This window comes from Scardinius erythrophthalmus (assembly GCF_964197995.2).
Source record: "Scardinius erythrophthalmus genome assembly, chromosome: 1".
In the NCBI taxonomy this organism is placed as follows: Eukaryota; Metazoa; Chordata; class Actinopteri; order Cypriniformes; family Leuciscidae; genus Scardinius; species Scardinius erythrophthalmus.
In genome coordinates this window covers 38,295,043-38,319,580 of record NC_138221.1, presented here as the reverse complement: position 1 = coordinate 38,319,580, position 24,538 = coordinate 38,295,043, and the positions used below count along the sequence as shown (strand labels likewise).

Here is a 24,538-nt window from a genome sequence, read left to right as displayed (position 1 = left end):
TGTAGAAGTGCAGTTCGTTATTAGGTCATGTTAATGTAGTTAACTAATGAAACCTTATTGTAAAGTGTTTCTAAGATATTTATTTACTTATTTTTAACAAGGAGAGCTAGACAATGAGAGCCATTTAATGGTCAGAAAGTACTGCTGTTTGCTAGCACTTCGGACACATAAAACGTCGTTCACTGCAGCTGCAAGTTAATATAGTGATTAGCTCCATTAGCCCCGCCCACTGCGCTTTGAGTGACAGCTTACTGTCAGGCTGCAGGTGAAATCATCCAACTTGTCGTTTGAGTTGTTGCGACAGAGTTGAGCTGTTTGAAACTCTGTCGTCTTCAAGTAACTAGAATGGATCTGTCGAATTAGACCCCGAGGAGTGATCTTCAACAGGTAAATCACTTTAGCCTACTGTTGATTTAAAGAGGAACACGATGATGAATGTAACCGTTTAGTAAGTAAACATTTCAGAGCCGAACTTCATCACAAACTTTTCGACGCACCTCGGCGTCCGACAGTACGCAGGAAACTAATGCGTATCAGGTTTTTTTTTCTCTCTCTCTACAAAATATTAACAAAACGACGGCTATGCTTGTGTGGTTTTTGGACTTCTTGAACTATATGTGTACATTACTTGACTTTAGTGTAGAATTTAGGTTAGCAAAGTGCTTTCCAGTGGCGCGCGCATAAACGAAGCATGTTAAAGTGATGCAACAGATGAATTAGTGTGATTAGATGATCTTCTTTGCAGAAATATAAAAGCTATATTTGGGTTGCTATCTTACTCATAAAATCTGTCGTTCTCTCCATTTATTAGTCACTCATCCTCCCTCATAATAATCTAATAACCAGCTAATAGGATGTAAATGAGTTTAATCTTGCAGTTCCAACATGGACTATAAACTAAAATTCAGATGCCATAATAAAATGAGTGATGGAATCTAACAAGTGTGCATGCTGTGTGCACTCATTGAAAAGTCAGGGAGTGAAAGGATCATGCATTGCCACATTAATCCAACGACAATTTGTGTTGTTGTGTATGGTTATTCAATCTACTGTCAACCTCTCTTCTGCATGCTCCATATATGAACTTGTTGCTGTTACTGTTGAGTTTTTGCAATATTCATGGGATTTGATGCATTGTTGCTGTCTCAACAATCTCAAATCAGATTATGATAATTTTCTGTGCATTAAGACAAAATCCTTAATTTCACAATCACTAATGCAACTAATATAAATAGCTGCTGTTGCCATAATGAGTCACACTGTCTGTCAGTGTCCCCCTCGGGCCCTGCTTGTGAGATGTGTACAGTGTGAAGATGTCATGATGTGATCGTTCATAAATGGGAGGTTCCTCTATGTATGTTCAACAGATGCGCTATTCCGAACTCATATTTGCCTAACAAATTGAGCCACATGTCATGGCATGCTTTTTTTGATAAAGACTTTAGGAGAGTCGTAATTCAACTGGGAAAGCTTTTCCTTTAAAATACAGCTTGCTCTACAGGAATAGGCTAGTTTAATAATTGTTGTAGGATGCCTCAGCATGCTTGGTGTGTCCGCCCTGCCTTGGTCCCATAGCAAGTTTCGTGATGTTCTGCAAGAACATGTTAACTTCTCATCCACTCCTAGTTAATAAATCAGTGACTAAAGAATACAACTCAGTGTGGAATTTGCATTGTTGCAGATCAGCAAACAGTAATGCCTTATGAATATAAACACTATTTTGGATTTGACATATTTATGAGTGAATGCATTTGTAAATGAATTTTGAATGCTGAAACTATGTGAGAGTGGTTCATAATTCATGGCATATTTATTTCATAACATGTTTTAATTATAGACATGATGAAATATCATGAATTTAATGATGTGATGGTTGATTATTTACACAAGTGAATAGTAATAATGATAACTGTGGTTGGGGACAAGAAAAGTCCTAGAGAAAAAGATTGCACTAATCATTGGCTACTAAGTATTTAATGAATGTATGAAATAGTTGCTATCAAACACATGAACAGGATCATCTGAAATAGTTTAGGTTATTTTTCATTTTCGTTTTGATCAAAGATTGTCTAAGTTCCAGATAAAATGAGACAATTTATTATTATTTTTTTTTTTTTACAATGGTCAGAATTATAGGGCTCACAGAGAAAATACTATTGAGTGCTAATAAATATGTATTTGAGGGTAAAAATGCTATATCTCAAATATGTCAAATCACTATTTCAGTGGTGAGTGTTGCTGTACAGCTAGCATAAAAAAACACTCCAAACAACTGAAATAACAAATATTAAATGTGTTCTAGCAGTGCCTATCAGCATGTATTATAACATCTCCAGTACTGTTGATTTAATAGTATAATTTGATCAAATTGAGTGTTTATTTTTAACTGGTTTGGCTGAAGTATTTGATCCACACTCAGTGTGTTTGTATATTGTTACAAAGTAAGGTAACACTTTACAATAAGGTCTCATTGTTAACATAAGTTAGTGTGTTAATTAACATGAACTAACCATGAGCAATACATTTGTTACTGGTTAATCTTTGTTAACGTTAGTTAATATAAATCCAGTTGTTCATTGTTTGTTCGTGTTACTTCACAGTGCATTAACTAATGTTGACACATACAACTTGATTTTTAGTAATGCATTAGTAAATGTTGAAATTAACATTAACAAAGATTAACAAATGCTGTAGAAGTGCAATTCATTATTAGTTCATGTTAACTAAGATAGTTAACTAATGTTTACTAATGAAACCTTATTGTAAAGGGTTACCAAAAGTAATATGCCACTCCTTTCCAAAATGCATTTCAGGGGTCAAATATTGCCCAGTAATTAAAGAGTCAATCTGTAAAAATCAAAAGATGCTGGGGGTCCCAAACTTGGTTCCTTCAGACGGCCAAACTGGTGGAATCGTCTGGAGAAGGATTGTAAAGTTATTCAAGTGCAAGTTCACAAATTGGCTGAAATTTCATAGTGCATGAAAAAAAAAAAAAAAAACCTTATTGAACACATAACCAACACTTTTTTAAAATCTCTCAGAAATTTTATGCACTCTTTTTGATAAGGTAGTTTTTTGGGGAACTTATAAAATGTAAAGTCCCTTGCAGGAACTGCACAGTCTGTCCATAGTTCCTTCAATAACCTTATCATTAGGAACAGGCTTCAGGTACTGTATATTTTGAAGTTCCTCAAGTACACAATAAGATATTTAAGGCACCTTCAAAGTCAGGCATGATGATGTTTTTGCATGTGATGTATTATGTACAGTATTTCTACATCAAGCAGAGATACAACATCTAATTGAATCAAGACACTAGTTAATTCTGTTTGTATCTTGTCCTATATACTGTGGTGTTACAGATATGTGGCGTGACATACAAAACATGTTTATATACAGTCCAATTTGACCAATATACAAAAAAATACTCAATACCAATCTGTGGCATAATGATGACAATGCTTTTAACGTACCACTCACACATTTTTTTAATCACGCAATATAAATTATGAATATGGGTCTTTGAAAAAGTGCTATTTTATGAAGAAATGATGGGGCAAAACTCACAGACGACCTTCTGTTGTCTGAATGAAAAACATAATTCTGGTAGAACAAAGAGTGTTTCACCACAAAGGCATTCAAATTATTTTCAAACCTTAAAATATAGTGATACAGCATGTCATGTAGTGATTTCCTGGTCAAAATATGTATGCATCAAATGCATTATTTATGCATTGCATAATTATGTCCAGATGCTAATTAACACACATGTGCTACACATGGACAAAATTTGTAATGTCATGAAACAGCTTTAAATCTGAAAATGTTAAGCTCATTTACTAGTGAAGTGCAAGCAGAGATGCTGTAACGTCTGAACAATATGAGCATCTTGATGTTTCTCTCAGAATCCTAAGTAGAATTGTGCGAGGCAAGCACAGGTTTTTTGAACTCCACAAATCCACTTGAAAAGCATGCCATGTCAACATACACGCCGCACCTGACTGAGGGAGAGAAGAAAGCTCCTGTATTGTGAATGCCATCAGATCGGCTCTTAGGTTCATGTGCATGGCATCGTCCCTCACAAAGGTTGAATTGTTAGTGGTTGCTGGATCCAATTTCGAGCAATTGCATTACAGCTGGAATGTGCAGATTCACTCTTAAACCCAAAACAATGGATTTCTTATGGTTCATTTGAAGCAACTGCATATTTCTGTCATCGATCTGAGAATTTAGCATTTTTAGAATGTCTCGGTTGCATCTGTGCAGTCTGTCTTCAAGTTTAATGTGAAATGTGGTTTGTGATCTTAGGCTGCTATTTGCATGCCTGTCAATAGCACACTATCACCAAAAATTCAGGAAGCAAGCTTCTTAATCATTCACTTGTTTATTTATTGGCTTATGTATGTATTAATTCAACTGAGTCAGTATTTTGACAATGAAAACCGCATTTTGTTAATAAAAAGAGATGTGGGATTGTCTTATTTGTCTGGCCAGTTTGTAGTAACTTGTTTGAAAACAAGTTTTTGTTCAGTTCTGTTTGGTGATGTTAGTTGCACAGAAATGACACACCTCACGGAAGGAAGTGCTGTAAATAACATAGTGTTATAATAATGTTATAATAATATTTCAAAGTCATCAAACATATAAAAGAACAAAAATCTTATCATCAAAAGGTTTCTGTTCACCAAGGCCACATTTATTTGTTCAAAAATACAGTAAAAACTGTATTATTGTGGAATAATATTACAATTGAAAATAACTGTTGTCTGTTTGAATAAATTGTCAAATGTAATTTATTCCTGTGATGCAAAGCTGAATTTCCAGCATCATTATTCCAGTCTTCAGTGTCACATGATCCTTCAGAAGTCATTCTAATATAATGTTTCTTGAGCATCAAATCATCTTTTAATATTATCATCAATGTTTTTTTGTTTTTTTTGTGATGAACAAAGCATTTGAAATAGGAAACTTTTGTAACATTATAAATGTCTTTACTCTCTATCGGTTCATTTAATGCATTCTTGCTGAATAAAAGTAATTTCTTCCCCCCCCCCCCCCACACACACACAATTTATATTCGGCTACAAAATTAATGTCAGATAACACAATGTTTTTAAGCTCATGACAAACAAATTGTTCAAACCTATTAGTGGTCTGGGTCTCCAGGGTTAATTAAAGTTCACAACCTTTGAGTGATAGTTAAACCAAATGTGAAAATTGCCATGTTGTTGTATCTGTAACTTTCCTCTGTGGATCACAATACAAGACACATTGCACAACGACTAGTATCAGAACTTCAAAAACGGCTAAAAAAAAAACTTACTGTATGCAGTATATTGCAAGTTTTCTGAAGTCATGCCAAAAAAAAAAGCATCTCCTGCTCCATGGTTCTCAGATCTCAGCCTTGCTCGTATGCGGTTCAAATACGGTGCGTCACGTCAATGATATCAAACTTTGTGTACAGATCCAACATGGCATTTGTGTGACTGAGTGAGATTTGAGAGCTTCAGCCGGATTTTTCTTTTTTGCCCACTTCTTCACAGAAAGCCGTTGCATGACTTCAGAAGGCTTGGAATATTGCCTATGCGTCTCGTGGACACTTTTATGGTGCATTGATTGTTTTGTCAAACACCCGTCCCTTTTGAAGTCCTTTGGTGTTCAAACAGAAAGAAAGTCATACGGGTTTGGAGCGATATGAGGATGATTTAAATGATTTTCACTTTTGAGTGAACCGTTCCTGTTATGTTTATGTAATAATACATGATGTATGTCAGTTTTTATCTTACAAATGTGCTATATTAGATTTCTCATCAGCGCAGTCTTAATTAGGTCAGAATTTACTCTAGATCCTGGTGTTTAGAGTGTACAATTTCAGTCATTGTAAAGGAGCAGGCCCACATCAGGACTCTTTCACTTTCACACAAAACAGTTTAGTGCAGTTCCCCCGAACTGGTAGCTTGGTGGAGCAGGGCTGCAGCCCATTGGCTGAGGCGCTTTTGGTTTGTGGTTTTTTTTTTCTAAAATCGGATGGAGCCTCAGGAGCACGTGGTAGGGGCTTCCGCTAGCTTGGTTTTACACTGCTCTTCAACATGAAAATCACTCAAGCAGGGTCCCGCAGGGTAACAACCCGTAGATGTAACGCAGTTTCATTTTTCTTGATTGCTCGGTGAACTTGAAACAATGTAAATAATTCTCTTTTAAGCAACACAAAATTATAGGCCTTTGACTTGATTAGATTTGTGTCGGACTCGTTCCTGATTAGTAGTTAGTAAAACACTTCTAAATCTGATGTATACTATCGTTATAACATTGGGATCAGTTAGATTTGATTTGAAATAATTAATGCTTTTGTTCAGATATAACACATTAAATTGATCAAAAGTGACAGTAAAGACATTTATAATGTTACAATATATTTCCATTTCTAAAAATAAATCTGTTCTTTTGAACTCTTTGTTCGTCGAATAATCCTGAACAAAAAAATTCCACAAAAACATTAAGCAACACAACCATTTTCAACATTGATAATAATAATAATTTTTTTTCTTGAGCATCAAATCATCATATTAGGTTTATTTCTGAAGGATCATGTGACACTGAAGACTGGAGTAATGATGCTGAAAATTCAACTTTGACATCACAGGAATAAATTAAATTTAAATAGAAACAGTTATTTTAATCTTAATATTTCACAAGATTACTATTTTACTGTATTTTTGATCGAATAAATGCAAAATCCGATTCAATCAGAATTTTGATTCAATGTGTCTCAGTCTCAGTGGTCAGATCACATTTCGGTTAGTTTTTTAATACAAAGTGTCCAAATTCACTCATTTTCCTTCACTCTTTCCTCATACTGCAAACTACGTTTTGAGCAACAACAAAAAAAAATCAGTCTTTACACTCTATAAATGACTTTCAGATGTTCTATGAGTCTCCTGCCACTTAGACAATGATGCAGACACAGATATATTAACTTGCACTGGTAAGTGGAAGTTGATCTCCTGATAATTTGTATTTAAATATACTATAAACTGAGTATCACTTCTGCTGTGCAACTTGAAATGTGTTCCCAACATTTCTCCTTTTAAGAGGCCCCGCTAAACACCTGCTAATGAAATGAGGAAGTGAAGAGCGCTCTCTTACTCACTCACTCCAAAATAAGTCGAGAGGAAATCTGGTCAAGGTATAAAAGACAGGGGTGGGGGTGGACTGTGTGTTTGTGTGTCTGTCGGGGTGAACCGCTGTAGTACGTGATGCTTCATTTTTAACTCGGCTGAGTCACGTCCTGACATGAACACAAAGCCAATGTGATGAATGACAGTATAATGCCGTATCTCTTAATCGGCGCGTTAAGATGTGTGGGGAGAAACCCATCGTTTCCTAAGGAAGGACGCCGTTAAAGGCCCTCTCTCGCAAACGGTGGGCGTTTTCGGCGTGGGAGAATGCACACACGACCTAGTGCTCAACGTTGACACAGTCTCCCACTCATTTATCTGATTTCCAAATATGAGAAACTGTCTTTTAAACAACATGAGGCGATGCTGATGCCTAATATTAGACGTATGACGACATAAGTTCTTCATCCCTCCGACATCGGGTTGACTGCATATTGCACTTGAAAATTGCAAAGGCTGGCTGAAATCTGCAGTTCTTCCTTCCCTTAACCAGAAGCCATCCTCCTGTGTCACACACCCACTCAAAAGTCAAATGTCTCCTGTCTGCTGTAGGGATGGGGAAGTGAGGCCATTACGGTTAGTTTGCGCTCACAAATGCAGTTTTTCCTGAGCCTAGGGGTGCAAAAGCGAAAGGGCAGATATAGGGATGTTTGGTATGATGGATTCACAGGAATATGCAAAAGCGTGTGTGGGCATATCAGTAGTAATGGTTTGATTTCATTTGCAAAGGCCCATGGAGCACTGGAAAACAATGCTGGTATTATGCCACTGAAGTGGTCCGGCTGCACCTTCAACTGCAGCGAGAAATTTGTCATGCAGAGTCTTGAATTAACATGTTGCTGCTCGTTAATTTACATTTACGCCCCACAGAAAATCAGGGAAAATATGAAAGGTTATCAAGAGCATGCTGGAACTTTTTTTTTTTGGTAGGACTAAATTGACTCAGAGGCCAGAAAAAGACACACACACACCTTGTATTGTCTCTTTAAAGTAGGTGAGACATCAAAGTATTCTCACCAGAGAAAGTCTCTTCTATCAGTTTCATTGTGATTCGGTTTCTTCCAGAGAATGGAACTGTGACATGATGAATGTCTGAGGAATTGGCTGGAATTTAAGCCTTTTTGCCATTGGACAATGAACCGTGTCATGAGGGTGACTCGTGTACACTCTTAAACATCTTAAAAGATTCGGTTTACAGCCAAAGGTTCAGATGCATTCATTTGATCAAAAGTGACAATTAATACTTTCATAATGTTACAAAATACTTCCATTTCAAACCAATGCTGTGAAAAAAATCAGTTTCCACAAAAATATGAAGCAGCACAACTATTTTCAACACTGAAAATATGTTTCTTGTGCATCAAATCAGCACTTCTACTTGGTGAGCATAAAAGACTGCACTGAATGTTGAATGTTCATTAACAACCGACCAATCAGCTTCGAGCTCCAGAGACTAGATTCAGCAGCATTAAAATAGGTCAATTTCTTTGTTTGCTATGTTATTTACATTGTTATAAAACAAATTAGGTTGTCATGAGCATGACAAATTAGATGGTTGCTCTCCATTTTGCAGTCGTGTGTCAAACTGTCCGAGAGCTTTTGACACAGGATGCGTTCTGTGTTTCCTCTGGACTGTTTTTCTAATTGTTGGCCTATATGTTTAAAGGGATAGTTCACCCAAAAATATCCATATATATGAGGCATGATTTGTCAAAATATCTATGCTTTTATTGTGCCCTATACCTATTCACATAGAGCAACGATCTCAAAGCTGTTCATTACATTAATAAAAACCCCTTAATTTATTAATCTAGTATGAAATTAGCAGCAAGCGTTCGGTACTTGCACCTCCTCACTTTGAAAGCTTTATTAAAATTTGATTTAATACATTTAAATTAAGTGTTCGTTTAATTCCAGTGTTTTTGAGTCTTCATAATGTGTTATGTATAGCCTTTATCAGCATTTTATCAGCCATCTGCAGGCCTGCTCTCGGCACTCATAACATTCGACCGTTAATCACTGTGCCGCAGTGCCGAACAGCTACACCGTTGATTCACACGTGTATGTGAGTGTCAGTTTGAGCTGCAGCCATCAGCTATTCAGAAGACAATCAGCTCAGTTCTGCAGCAGTGGAGACAAACTCTTTCACATCAGCGGTGTGCTGTGACATCTTTACAGCCACTGTCCACAAGGTTGAAAAAAAAGATATGGTTTGTCACACCTCTCTGAAATGAGGCAGTGTGTGGTGGCACTGACAAAAGCGTGCCCACCACCACAGGACATGCATACCCATTACCGCTGTGGGTCACTCTCGCATGAATTGTTTCATTGTTGATTTTATGCTGAAGATATTTAAAGTAGTGTTGTCACGATACTAGAATTTCTAACTTCGATACGATACCTTGAAAAATATCGATATTCAATACCATTTTCGATACCACAGAGAAAAAAACTGCCACAATATTAAGGGGGTATTTTTTTTATTTAAAGCTAAATATAACTAGTTTAGAACATGACAATGAGGTATATTTTACATGAACAAAAATGTCCTGAGGTAGTGCACTTGTTGAAAAGCATAAATGCTGGTTAATACATTAACGTTATTTGATGAACAGATTTAAACGCAAACGTGTGTGCATCACACGCGAAAACAATGCTCACTGGATCGACATGAAGTCAAGTCAAGTCACCTTTATTTATATAGTGCTTTTAACAATACAGATTGTCAAATCACTTAACAGTATCAAATTGGAGGAGAGTGTCATTAATGTATAATAATAAGATTAAACATTCAATTTTCAGTTAAAGGCATTTCATTATTGAATTCAGAGATGTCATTGTCTAGCTCAGTTTAGTTTAATTAGTATCTGTGTAATCAAATTGATGATATTTGCTAATGAAGGCAAATTGCAGAGTTAAATAATAATTCTTGAATAAAGTTGAATAAAGCTTGAATAAAGCACAAGTTAATTTACATTTGACCACAGTTAAAATGTACTTGTCTAAGATCACACAGAACGAGCAGTGCGCTGCGTTTTTTTATGTTGCTAGGCAACCACTGAAACAGCTGTCCTGTCAGTCAAGTAAACATTAAATCAGCCTTTTATTAACTTTATTTACTTTCTGTTAACATTGTGGGTCCGTGTACGTTTTGATAGTTTGTTTTCCAATTTGAAATGAAATAAGCAGAAACGAGAAAACGGCCCCTTTATTCGTTTTTTCGTTTTTTCAAAAAAAACGAAAAAACGAGATTTCGGCTTGATTTTTCGTTTTTTAGTTCCCATGCAAAAAACGAATAAATGACTTCAAAATTCGTTTTCCACATGTGGGCGGCCTGACACGCCCCTTCCGCCGATTGGTCAAGCAAATATGAGCATGTGACGTCATCAGTTGTCGCTCAGGTCAGGGTCTGTTCAACAAAATAATAGTCCTTTACTATGGCTACAGATTCTTAAACTGTAGGCTACAGGGCAGGTCCGGGCTTTCTTCTGTGCAACTTTACGCGTTTCACAAAAATCTTTACATCAGAAATATTAATTATTAGTCTGCCACCAGCCTGTTTTATTTAGCTGTGTGTGGTGAAGCTGCGCTTGACAGCGCCGAGCGGGAGAGGCTCACTGACCAATGTTCAGATCAGCAGTCAGAACTTTTCTTTTAGACGCTCCGTTTTGCCACGGGATGGTGATTGCAAATACTGTAATGCCAATCGGCTGAGGGTGGCTACCGATGATGATGGTGAAATACATTTTCACTGAAACTGTAATCATATCCGCGACCCGTGAGAATGAGACAGATGATTGACAGGACGATAGCGGAGGAAATTAAAGGCGCAAGATAACTTCTGTTAACAAAAACATAAATAAAAAACTGTTTTAATATAAGTGACTTTGTCTTTGTTTTGTTGTTCTTCTTGTTTTTAGTCAAATAATTGTGAACCACAAACTGAGCCTTCGTTTTAAAGGGCAATTTCCAAATATATTTTATTTATTTGTTATAATATGGGTATTTTATAATACAGCATAAATAAAAACAAGCACATGTAATATGTATATGCCTATAGGCTAAACACCACAGTTTTTTGGTTTTGTTTGTGAACTTTTATCCCCAACCATATTTCTTCATGGGCTCCACGCCAGGGGTCACACTCAGCACCCCATGGTACTATCTGTAGCCTATAATTAACAGTATACTGACCCAGTTTATATGTAAAATCTTTGGTAGGCTATATGTAATCTATGTGTAATATCTAAAAACACTTTACAGTGTGATGGAAATAAACTTTTCTTAAAAGTGTCTTGTACAGTATATCACCACAGAATTATTGACACCCTTCTATCTGTGTTGTATACTGTAATAGACAATTGTCCTGCAGAATGATGAGGTTTTTTGTAAGAAAAACATTGCAAGCAAATGTCAAATTGTTTTTTGAAATTTAAATTAACAACGTAAGAGGCTTTAGGCTGTCTGATTAACTCTGTATGAACAAACACCCAGCTTTGCAGTATAGGTGGCACAGAAGCAGCATCTTTAGATTTACATTACATTACACTACATTACACACATTACACAGAACCTGCATTTAGATTTACATTACACACTGTCTAATGCAACTCAAAGGAGGCACTGTGAATTTGCATAGCGATTTCATTCTAAGAGGCTATTAAATGTGAAGTGACAACATGAAACACTACTTTCAAAATATAAAAAAGCACCAGTAGTTGGTGGCAAGTCAGCCTGATAATGATTAAATACCAATTTTATCCCCATCAGATCACTCAGTTTCTGATGCAGAAAAGTTAGTTCATGCGTTCATGACCTCGAGACTAGATTACTGTAATGGTTTATTAGCTGGTTGTCCTGCATCCTCAATAAACAAGCTACAGTTAGTCCAAAATGCAGCCGCTAGAGTTCTTGCTAGATCAAGAAAATATGATCATATAACACAGATTTTAATATCACTACATATACCTATAAAGTCCCGTATTGTATTGCTACTGACTTATAAAGCCCTAAACGGCTTAGCTCCAGTCTATTTAACGGATCTTCTATCGCCCTACAATCCATCGCGCTCTTTAAGATCACTAAATTCAAGGCTTTTGGTCATACCTAGGATATCCAGAGCCACCAAAGAAGGGAGAGCATTTTCACATTTAGCTCCAAAACTCTGGAATAGCCTCCTGATACTGTTCGTTGCTCAGACTCGCTCTCCCAGTTTAAAACTAGATTAAAGTTGCATCTCTTCAGCCAGGCATTCATATAATACTTTTAATCTTACAGTTAAATCCGACCTCTAGTTCATAAACGCCAGAGGAGAACTGGCCCCCGACTGAGCCTGGGTTCTCCCAAGGTTTTTTTTTCTCCATCAGGTCACCTGTCACCAGTTTTTCGGTTCCTTGCCACTGTTGCCTTTTGGCTTGCTCAGTTGGGGATATTTTGGGGATATTTAATTTTAATTTTATCAATCAATGAATTCCATTAGAAACAAACCTTGTTAACTGTGAAGCTGCTTTGATACAATCTGTATTGTGAAAAGCGCTATACAAATACACTTGACTTGACTTGACTTGACAATTTACTCATTTAGGCTCACAATAAGCAGATTAATTATATATATATATATATACTGGTGGATATAGATTTACTGGTGGAACCCAAATGAAAGTTCAGTCCTGGCTGTATAATCAAACAATAAAAACGAGAAACAATGCATGCCATCAAGAACATTCATTGATTCCACAGGAACTTGATCCAGTTTCCCCCATTTTTACTAATAACTACTTTGTGTTAATTCAGAGAACAGTAAGGCAAACTATTAAGCATGAACTCAAACAGGATCAATTAAGATTTTCAAAGCATTTTGGAACTCTTCTTGGTGGAAATTGACAGCACGTTTTCAGCTCATTCTGCAGGACAATTGTCTATTACAGTATACAGTATACAACACAGATAAAGGGTGTCAATAAATCTGTGGTGATATACAAGACGCTTTAAGAAAAGTTTATTTCCATCACACTGTAAAGTGTTTTTAGATATTACATATAGATTACCAAAGATTTTACATATAAACTGGGTCAGCATACTGTTAATTACAGTTCGTACCATGGGAAGTAGGGGTGCTGAGCGTGACCCCTGGCGTGGAGCCCATGAAGAAATATGGTTGGGGATAAAAGTTCACACAAACAAAACCAAAAAACTGTGGTGTTTAGCCTATAGGCATATACATATTACGTGTGCTTGTTTTTATTTATGCTGTATTATAAAATATTATAACAAATAAATATATTTGGAAATTGCCCTTTAAAACGAAGGCTCAGTTTGTGGTTCACAATTATTTGATTAAAAACAACAAAAACAATAAAACAAAGACAAAGTCACTTATATTAAACACTTTTTTATTTATGTTTTTGTTAACAGAAGTTATCTTGCACCTTTAATTTCCTCCGCTATCGTCCTGTCAATCATCTGTCTCATTCTCACGGGTCGCGGATATGATTACAGTTTCAGTAAAAATGTATTTCACCATCATCATCGGTAGCCACCCTCAGCCGATTGGCATTACAGTATTTGCAATCACCATCCCGTGGCAAAACGGAGCGTCTAAAAGAAAAGTTCTGACTGCTGATCTGAAGATTGGTCAGTGAGCCTCTCCCGCTCGGCGCTGTCAAGCGCAGCTTCACCACACACAGCTAAATAAAACAGGCTGGTGGCAGACTGATAATTAATATTTCTGATGTAAAGATTTTTGTGAAACGCGTAAAGTTGCACAGAAGAAAGCCCGGACCTGCCCTGTAGCCTACAGTTTAAGAATCTGTAGCCATAGTAAAGGACTATTATTTTGTTGAACAGACCCTGACTTGAGCGACAACTGATGACGTCACATGCTCAGATTTGCTTGACCAATCGGCGGAAGGGGGCGTGTCAGGCCGCCCACATGTGGAAAACGAATTTTGAAGTCATTTATTAGTTTTTTGCCTGTGAACTGAAAAACGAAAAATCAAGCCGAAATCTCGTTTTTTCTTTTTTTTTGAAAAAACGAAAAAACGAATAAAGGGACCGTTTTCTCGTTTCTGCTTATTTCATTTCAAATTGGAAAACAAACTATCAAAACGTACACGGACCATTGTGGTAGTTACGGTTCGTGAAGTCGTTAAGCTCCTGGTAACCCGCGAGAGCACCACAAGTTTACCCTCCATCATCGCACTCTCCGGGCGTTCAAGCAACTAGCTTTCATCACTAAAACGGAAGGCCCGCGAGGCGCGTAAACAGCGCGCAGAACGCTCGCTGGAAACCAATTGAAAATAGGCGCCTCTCATTGCAAAAAACGCGTCAGATGTGATTGGCTCCATTCACTTCACTTTTGCCATTTAACCAGAGCGAATGAGTGTGCGTGTGGTGTTTGTCAACGCGCCTTTGGAGAGAAGTGAAAGCTCGGCTAGTATCGATACTTCGGGAAATTAATATTGGTAGCCTACCGTTCAGATATTTCAGTATCGATATTTATCGAAATATCGATATTTTTGACAACACTAATTTAAAGACAATAAATGGCTATTAAAGGTAGTAGTGTTAAAGTAACTTCACAATTGTGGAAACGATAATCAATGTAAGTTAACTGAAAATGTATACAGTTGCAAGTGTCAGGGACAGTTTAATAACATATCGTATTACTCTCTTGTAACAAGAAGTTGTATTTAAATAAACTACAATTAACCATTAAGCAAAGAAATCTACATGAAACCCTGTTTGTGGATTTAAAATCTCTAATGTGAGTGAAACAGGAGGAAATCACATCAGTTCAGCTGACAAAACCTTTGACAAAATGTCAGATTTTCAGTATAGCTAAAAATGCTATAAAATAGTTTTGAAAATTGTAAGTTTCAAACCATGTGTGATCAGACATCAGCAGAAAAGGAAATAAAACATAAAAAAAGATTATATTTAAAGCCTGTATGATTTGGGGAAAAAAATACTAAATAAAATGATAAAATTGCAATTTAAAATGCAATTTAAAAATTGCTATGTTTGTTTGTAGGGCTGCACAATTTGGCAAAAAAAAGGATTATATATAAACAAAATAATGATGATGATGATGCTTATAATAATAATCTTAACACTTAACAATAATGTTTCATTAGTTAACATTAGTTAATACTTTAGTTAACATGAACTAAGTTAACAATAATTGTACAGCATTTATTAATCTTAGTATGTTTATATTAACATTTGCTAATACATTATTAAAATCAAAAGTTGTATTTGTTAACATTAGTTAATGCACTGTGAACTAACATGAACAAACAATGAACAGCTGGATTTTTATTAACTAACATTTAACAAAGATTAATAAATTCTGTAACAAATGTATTGCTCATTGTTAGTTCATGTTATTACATGGCTTGGTTTAATCAAAGAGTATAGAAGTAACAAGAGGCGAAACTCCGTTGCAGTTTTGACAACAGCCACTAGGTGGCGCTTCGGTAACGCGGCCGCCATTTTGGACTGAACCAACGGCTTTACTGGTAGCACAACTACTGTACAGCATTAACATTATGTCTGAAAATAATTGCAAACAAAGAAAACAGTGTTCTGCCATCAACTGCAACAACTACCAGTGTACAACCAATCAACTAGCATTTCATAGATTCCCCAAAGATCCAGAGAGGTAAAGTAGAAAAGGTTTTATTAACTTTAAAGTGAGCTAACGTCAACGATAACAGGTGCTGTAACGTTAATGTAAGCTATCCCATAACCGCAGTAACAGTTTGCTAACGTTATGTATTTGGTCGAAATTGTCAAGACTCAAAATGGGCTTTTTAAATCGCATACTTTCAGAGATATATGAACACCTAACCTGGCAAATGACCGCTTTATTAATTCATTGTTATCACTAAATTAACCCTTTAACTGTCACCTTTTTTTCGCTTAAACATGAAAATCACTATCCAAACTTAAATGGTTGTAACGTTAGTATGGTTGTAACGTTAATACTATGGTTGGTCTTGTTTTAATTTGTCAGATTATTGTTGAAGTGAAATAAATTATGAAAGTGAAACAGAAAAAAGTTATATAAGTTTGAGTTTATTAAAATGTACAAATTTTAAAATATAATTATTTATATTTTATATAATATATATATATATATATATATATATTACAAAATATATTTTACTCTAGAACTGCAAGAAAATGAAAGCAAAAAATCTGAACAAGTTGTGTTCCACATTTTAGGTTGATATGTTGATATCTCGCTCCCTCACCCTTTCTGCCGTGTGCTCTAACGTTACTGCTACACGGTTTGGAGCTGCGCGCTCTTGCTCGCTCGCTCTAGATTCCGGGTGATTTTAGCTAATTTGCGGGCATCAGGGAGCCGCTATAAATATGCGGGAGACTCCCGGATCTTCCGGGAGACATGGGATGTCTGCTCTAGAGATATTAAAAACTAGAAACTACTTTTTAGTTCATTTAACCGCTTTTGAATTTGAACCGGTATAGTTCAATCCTATGACAGCGGTGTTGCGTTCAGTCCAAGATGGCGGAGCTGCAGCTCTGCGCATGGGTGAGTTTGTTGCAATGGAACGTTCTATTGAGTTTCGCCTCTTGTTACTTCTATACTCTTTGGTTTAATTCTAATGTAGAATGCGGTCTGTTATTTCTTGATATCAGATCGCTGCTAAGTATAACACACCGTTGCCATGAAAAACAGAGCGTTGCTATGGACACAGGATTCTAACTGTAGAGACGGAACAGACTATTTTCTTTAGCAGAAGCAATACAATCGTTTTTAAATCAATAAACTCCTTTTTAAATCAATATTTTGTCAAATTATTGATTTATTTGACAGGTAGCCATGTAATAAGAGGGATAATGTAGAGCGAGGCGGTTGTTATAGCGAATACAACCCCATTCAGGCTGATTCAAGCAAGGGGGTAATGTTTCAGAAAAAACTGAAGCTTCCCATTGATTAGCAGACCATCACCTGCTGTTAGCATTCCATTGACTCCCATTCATTTTGGCGTCACTTTGACAGCGAATAACTTTACATCTGAGGTGTTTAAAGACATTTGTCCATTATTTATTTCTAAAGAAACACAAAAATGTATAAAAGGCTCCATAACCTTGTATCTTACGTTATGGCCCCGTAGAAGCAGTTTTTGTAAAAATAGGCTAACGATTGCATCATAACCACGCGACTCTCTGTCGCACAGTAGAGAAATTACCATATGGACAGGAGGAGAAGCTTGCGCGCAATCGGGGGGACGTGGAGGCAAAATGACAACATTATTAATCAGAATACTTAACAAAAGTTGCTCCCGCTCCTAGCTCATGGACACCTCCTACTCACGATCTCCGTCTCTGCAAGATTCGGAAGGGAATGATTCAGATTTCTCTTGGCACAGCTACTAGAAGACAGACAGGTTGCTCACGTCACATCTACGTCGTCAAGCTCAGTTTGCGCAAGTACGCTCAGCCATCAGGAAGTGAGTGCTTCTAACTGACTTCACTTTTCTCCGTTGAATCCAATGGGGTCGATGTGTTCATTGCTTTTACTGTCTATGGATTCAAGACCTGATCGGCCTGTCGGGGTTGTATTCGCTATAACAACCGCCTCGCTCTACATTATCCCTTACTTAGTTTAATACATTAACTAATGTTAACAATTGAGACCTTATTATAAAGTTAAAATTGTTGTTATTATTATATAGAAATATTCAACAAAATATGATTACTATTGTAATATTTTATTTTACAGTGTAATTGTAAATTTACAGTGCTAATATTTATGTATGTGTTCTTCAATTTCAAACATCAAACTTATATTTTGGTGGAAAACTGCAGGTAGCCCTTAAAGCTTGTAAAGAACACAGTGCTGTGTTTATTCAAAAAGCCCTATTGTGATTTTGGTTTTATTTCGATTAATCATGCAGCCCACATCTATCTTTGTGCATGCAATAACATGTTTTTTAATTTTTATCTTATGTGCTGTCAATGCTGTGGGTGTGAAAGGAGTGTCGAAATAGCGTCCGAAACTTAATTCTCCCTCATTGTCTCATAGAGGCCTCTGCAGGAATGGAGAACGGAAGCTTAATGAACTTGCTAGAGGGGGAGGCCTCGTGGGAGAATGCAGAGAAGAACCGGTACATCTTATGCCGTTTCATCAATCCCAACAAGCTAACTTCATATCTGCGGCAATGCAAGGTCATCGACGAACAAGACGAAGACGAGGTGCTCAACTCACGTCTGTTGGAGTCCAAAGTCAACCGAGCAGGTATTATTCAGTGTTCCTGTGTGTGTTTAAGCACTGTTGATGATGTGATCCGGTCCATCCAAGGTTGGTTTCACTCTCTAAGTTGGATTGAGGAGACATCAACATTCATAGATGCCAGTGACAGACAATACTAAACACTGTGGAATATGGAAATGCAAATTCCATGCCGAAAACATTTACATGCAAATCACATCATCAATCAGTTACTCGGTCACCCCATCTTTCACTGTGTTTTTTCCAGTGGTGTAATTTGATGATGAATGGACGCTTTTAATCCTGTGAGCTGCTGCTGTAGTTTTTCTTTCCCAACGACTCCTTCCTGAACCTTCGTATAATTTTTCAACTTCGGAACGGCCAGAGGCAGAACGGATGACAAGGATTTCGCCGAGCAGCTTGCTAAAGTCTGCACTGTTTGTTTGTCACAAAGCAGCACATCAAAATGCTTGTTTACCACGGCTGGGATTTTCACAGCCCCCTAATGATTCTCTTTTCCCTCTGGGACTAGCAGTTTGGCATGTAATACAGAAGATCTTTCAAGTACTTTTTGTGCCATGACTTTTCTCTAGTGAGTTAAAATACAATGCATCGCTTTTATCAAAGACAAGCCTGGACATTCCTGCTACAGTGCAACAAAACTACAAAGTATAAGTCCAGCTTCAAGCAATATGTCTGTCCACGCCAGATGCGACATTTCTAAAAGAAACTAATGAATAAATTACAAATCACAGCCAATCAGAATAGTGTGTGGGCGGAGCTTTCTCTGCAAGAGCCTTTCTGTCTCATTTTAATATTATGCAGGTCACAATCAGTACCTAAGCTGTCAATTACATTTGTGAAATGATAGGGTGTGGTTTAAATGAATAGTTTACCGTAAAATGAACAGATTTGTCATTAATTACTCACCCTTATGTCTGTCCAAACCTGTAAGACTTTCATTCATCTTCGGAACACAAATGAAGATATTTTTTTACGAAATCTGAGAGATGTCTGTCCCTTCATTGACACCATACAGAACTACAACTTTGTCGCTTCAACAAGTTTCTTTAGAATATCTTTGATTTGTGGTTTGAAGATGAACGAAAATCTTGGAGTAAATGATGACAGAAGTTACATTTTTGGGTCCACTAACTCTTTTAAGTAAATTGAATGATTAGAGAAGTCCAGCATATGTCACCAGAGAGAAGTCTGATGTTTTACTGGAAGGTTTATGACATTTTGCATTACAAGGTAAAAAAAAATTAAACCTGTGCATGGATGAATTATTCACAATAAGATCACTAACATGCACTCAGAGAATAGATAGGATGAATTTCCATTTTATTCTGACTTCATTAATATATATATATATATATATATATATATATATATATATATATATATATATATATATATATATATATATATATATATATATATATATATATATTATATATATATTATATATGAATGAAGAGTTCAGATGCAAAAGCCTCTAAGTGCCATCTGAAATTTTCTTCTAGAATGATAATTTGTATCAAGCTTGTATATTTAAGTTCAGCAATTTCACTTAAATGACAATTAATAGGTAATTTTCATTGCCAGTAAGTGAAATTACTGAACTTCAATATATGAGCTTGATAAAAATGATCATTCTAGAAGAAAATTTCAGATGGCACTTAGAGGGTTTTGCATCTGAACTCTTCATATATATATATATATATATATATATATATATATATATATATTTTTATATAAATATTTATTTATATATATATATATTTATCAATATTTGCTTTCATTTTTTGTCTTGTCCGCTAAATAACGAAAGTAAGATGCTGTTTTATTGAAGAACAACATAAACAATGACAATGATAAAACATAAAATAATAACTAAATTTAAAGTAAAAAAACAACCGTGTAAAAAATATTAACGCTGCTGCTGTTTGATATAAATGATTCAACCTGATCCTATTAACAGATACTAAGTAGTTTTTAAGGGTCACATCAGGTAGAAAAACCACATTGTACTTTTCTCAGTTCAACAAGTGTAATGCTGCAGTGGTTTTTGTCTCAGGTCGGTTGTTGGATATCCTGCACACGAAGGGAGAGCGAGGCTATGTGGTTTTTCTAGAGAGTCTGGAGTTGTACTACCCTGACCTCTACAAACTGGTCACGGGGAAGGAGCCCACTCGCAGATGTTCCACTATAGTCGGTGAGACGCTTTTAAATTAAAATGCCACCCATATAAATGACCTACGACCATGCCTTAAAATGTCTGTTGCCTTCCACCTGCTTCCCCTCTGGGATGAGCATCTGCCTTAAATCCTCCTTCAGATTTGTGCAGTAGCCTAATAAACCAGTTCTGTGGTGGTACTATGGTGCACTAGTGATACTTTGGTGATAAATGATTACCATACTCATACACCGTGGTATTTACATTACATCTCAATAATAACATGGTACTTTTTTGTGCAGTTGTGTTTCTTTGACTGTATTTGGTTGTTTGCCTGTAGTGGAAGAGGGCCAGGAAGGACTCATCCAGTTTCTAATGAATGAAGTCATAAAACTACAGCAGCAGTCCAAGGCTAAAGACGTGCAGCGAGTGGATATCATGACCAAATGTCGCACACTAGAGGATGATTCCAAGAAGCTACGGCTGGCCAACCGGGAGTTGCTGACTTTCCAGGACCGCTACAATAAGATGAAAGAAGAGCGCAATAACTATAATGACGAACTTATAAAGGTGAAGGATGACAACTATCAGCTGGCCATGCGGTACGCTCAGCTCAGCGAGGAGAAGAATATGGCCGTGATGAGGAGCCGAGACCTTCAGCTTGAGGTCAGAGGGCTTCTGAAAGCATTTCATTGTCTCTGTCTCCTAGATTTACTACTGAAAGTGATGGGTCACTCATATTTACATGAATTATTTGACTATGTGGGATACAAATGTTGGCTGCTGTCTCTCCATTTCCTCCAGATTGACCAACTAAAGCACAAGTTAAACAAGTTGGATGAGGAGTGCAAAATGGAGAGAAGGCAATCTCTGAAATTGAAGAATGACATTGAGAACCGCCCTCGGAAAGAGCAGATATTTGAGCTGGAGCGGGAGAATGAGGTCTTGAAGATCAAACTCCAGGAGCTGCAGTCCATCATACAGGTGAAGACCCTTTCTGCATCACAATAAATAGAAGACAGTGAAAAGCAAACAGTTGGGAAAGGTTATTCGAAGTTAGAGTTTTCACAGTTGTTTTGTTTCTTTTCGTGCATAGCCCGGTCCTCTGCCTGATTCAGACAAGGCCATCTTGGATATCCTGGAGCATGACCGGCAGGAGGCTCTGGAGGATCGTCAGGAGTTAGTCAACAGACTCTATAACCTGCACGAAGAGGTCCGACAGGCCGAGGAGCTTCGGGACAAGGTCAGGACTAGCCTTATGCCTTGAATAATCATTTCAGCTTCAAGCTCCTTCCCAAACAATGCATTGCAAATATACATGTTGGGTAAAATAGCCTATTTTTAATAATGGATGCTTTTAAAAAAAGGCCTCGCTAGGAAAAACGTAAAAAATGTTCAAACATCAAATTGAAATATATTACTATTCAAAAGTATGGGTCAGTATGATAAAAAATAAAAATAAAAAGAGATTATACCTTTTATTTACCAAGGATACCTGAAATTAATCAAAAGTGACAGTAAAGATAATGTTACAAAAGATTTTACATTTTGATCTTTCTATTCATCAAAGACTCCTGAAACAAAAATGCATCAGTTTCCACAAAAATATGAAGCGACACAGCTGTTTTCAATATTGTTGATAATAGGAAATGTTTCTTGAGCATCAAATCATCATATTAGAATGATTTCTGAAGGATCATGTGACACTGAAGACTGGAGTAATGATGCTGAAAATTCACCTAAATGGTGAAATAAATTACATTTTAAAATATATTTATATATAAAACAGTTATTTTATATTGTAAAAATATTTCATAATACTGTTTTCTGATCAAATAAATGAAGCCTTGAGGAGCATAAGAGACTTTTCAAAAACATCTTACCGAACCCAAACTTTTGAAAAGCAGTTTTCATGATACAATATAAGTAGCCTTTATTCATAGGTGTGCTAGTTGCACTGCGTTCTGGGATTAACTTATTTACAAGTAATGTAGTACTTTTTTGCCAAAATTAGTCATGTCATATAACAGCACAACTTTGCTGCCTACTGTTTAGATCAGTCTTTTTGTCATGAGACTGTATGTGATGCCTTAAAATGCTGTCTGGGGAGTGGGGTCATATTGGTCACTTTTTGGTCACATCCTGAATGTTTAAATATCATAATGAACATGCCAAATGTGATATTACATTGGCATAATGGGGCATTAAGTGTGTTTAATATGGACTCAGCATGAGAGATTTTTAGTTGACGGCTAGAAATAATGAAGTGTAGGCAAAGGTTGTTTTTTTCTTGTCACACATGAACGAGAAGTGACAGAGGCTGATGAGGACTGGCTGCTCTAAGTGGCCCCTTCTGCAATGTGCTGCAGCTCTAATTAGAAGTGCATCTGAAGTGACGTGTGAAAAGTGTCAGAATTCAGGGTAAGGCAGGAAGGGGGGGAGGGGTGGTGGCAGTGACGACTTATCACAGTCAGAGCTTTTCAAATGTTCCGATTCTTGCATAAAATGTATTTTATAGTGCTGAAGGCCTAAAAAAAGTATTTTAGTTAGTCTTACCAGCATCTCTCTTAAAGGAGAACTCCGGTCAATTTTAACATTGAGCTCATTTTTTTGTAAATTTGGAGTGCTGTCAATACAGAGAACAACGACAAAAATCGGTGTTGCCTACACCGTGTTATCCTCTTTTTAAAATTTGCACCCTGTTGACTTCAATGGGGCAAGTTTTAAACCTGCTTTTAGCCTCTTAACATCCTTGATGTGTCATTATAAGTGCACAGCTAATGTGAGTGATTCCTTCAGAGTAAACACGGGTGAATCTGACTGCAGTAGATGGGAAAGATATTAATAAAAATGATGTTATTTCAGCCAGCGCACATACCTGTATTTACATCCTGTTTTCGGTCAATCAGTAATCGATTGTCGAGTTCACGCACGTGATCATAGGTAACAATCGACAATCGATTACTATGGACTTCGACCGAAAACAGGAAGAAAATACAGGTATGTGCGCTGGCTGAAATAACATAATTTTTATTAATATCTTTCACATCTACTGCAGTCAGATTCACCCGTGATCACTCTGAAGGAATCACTCACATGACCTGTGCACTTGTAATGACACATCAAGGATGTTAAGAGGCTAAAAGCTGGTTTAAAACTTGCCCCATTGAAGTCAACAGGGTGCAAATTTTAAAAAGAGGATAACACGGTGTAGGCAACACCGATTTTTGTCGTTGTTCTCTGTATTGACACCACTCCAAATTTACAAAAAAATGAGCTCAATGTTAAAATTGACCGGAGTTCTCCTTTAACTCTGCAACCATGTTTAATACATGCAGAATGCTTGTCAAAGCCAAACAATATCTTCCACATTCCCAAATAGATCTTTGGTGTTTGTTTGTTTGTTTATTGGCATGGAAAGTAATCCTAGTTTGAAAGGATTGCTGTGCTATACTGAAATTTCTGCTGCAGCAAAATGTAAATGTATGCCATAGCAGAGCTTTTTCTCTGTAAATGATGAAGCAGTCAGCAGGGTTTGAGCTGCATAACACCATTGTGAAGTGAGAAATGTTGTTCTGAGGGTTAGGTATTAATAATGTGCTTCAAACTGTTGCTTATAAATCTTTTTTACAGTTTAGAAGGTTTCCTCTCAGGTTCATGTGATGCAGTGTTGAATGATTCCACTGTGCTCTTTATTCTACTGATGGGTTTAAATGTGTGCACAGTACCTGGAAGAGAAGGAGGACCTTGAATTGAAGTGCTCCACGTTAGTGAAGGACTGCGAAATGTACAAGAACCGCATGAATACAGTCATGGTGCAGCTGGAAGAGGTGGAACGTGAGCGGGACCAGGTTGAGTACTAATGTGTTCCTAGCGATGGCTTTAAATCAGTTCACTTCCTGTTACCGATATAGAGCTACCGATATAATATTGCTTTCTTCG

General features: G+C 36.7%; 1 protein-coding gene across 3 annotated transcripts in view; it reads left to right on the top strand.

The window, feature by feature from the left end:
• The first annotated feature begins 250 nt into the window (after positions 1-250).
• Positions 251-24,538, top strand: part of card11 (caspase recruitment domain family, member 11) — a 34,313-nt gene continuing 10,025 nt past the window's right edge. For 2 of the 3 annotated variants that reach the window (XM_081350095.1, XM_081350093.1), the window contains exons 1-7: positions 279-387; positions 18,232-18,444; positions 20,498-20,635; positions 20,937-21,262; positions 21,401-21,580; positions 21,693-21,839; positions 24,322-24,447. In XM_081350095.1, the coding sequence (XP_081206221.1) occupies positions 18,246-18,444; positions 20,498-20,635; positions 20,937-21,262; positions 21,401-21,580; positions 21,693-21,839; positions 24,322-24,447 (1,116 nt within the window). In that variant the 5' untranslated portion in view covers positions 279-387; positions 18,232-18,245. Of the gene's footprint in view, positions 388-18,231; positions 18,445-20,497; positions 20,636-20,936; positions 21,263-21,400; positions 21,581-21,692; positions 21,840-24,321; positions 24,448-24,538 lie in introns of all 3 variants that reach the window. The other variant, XM_081350094.1, reaches the window with a different exon arrangement.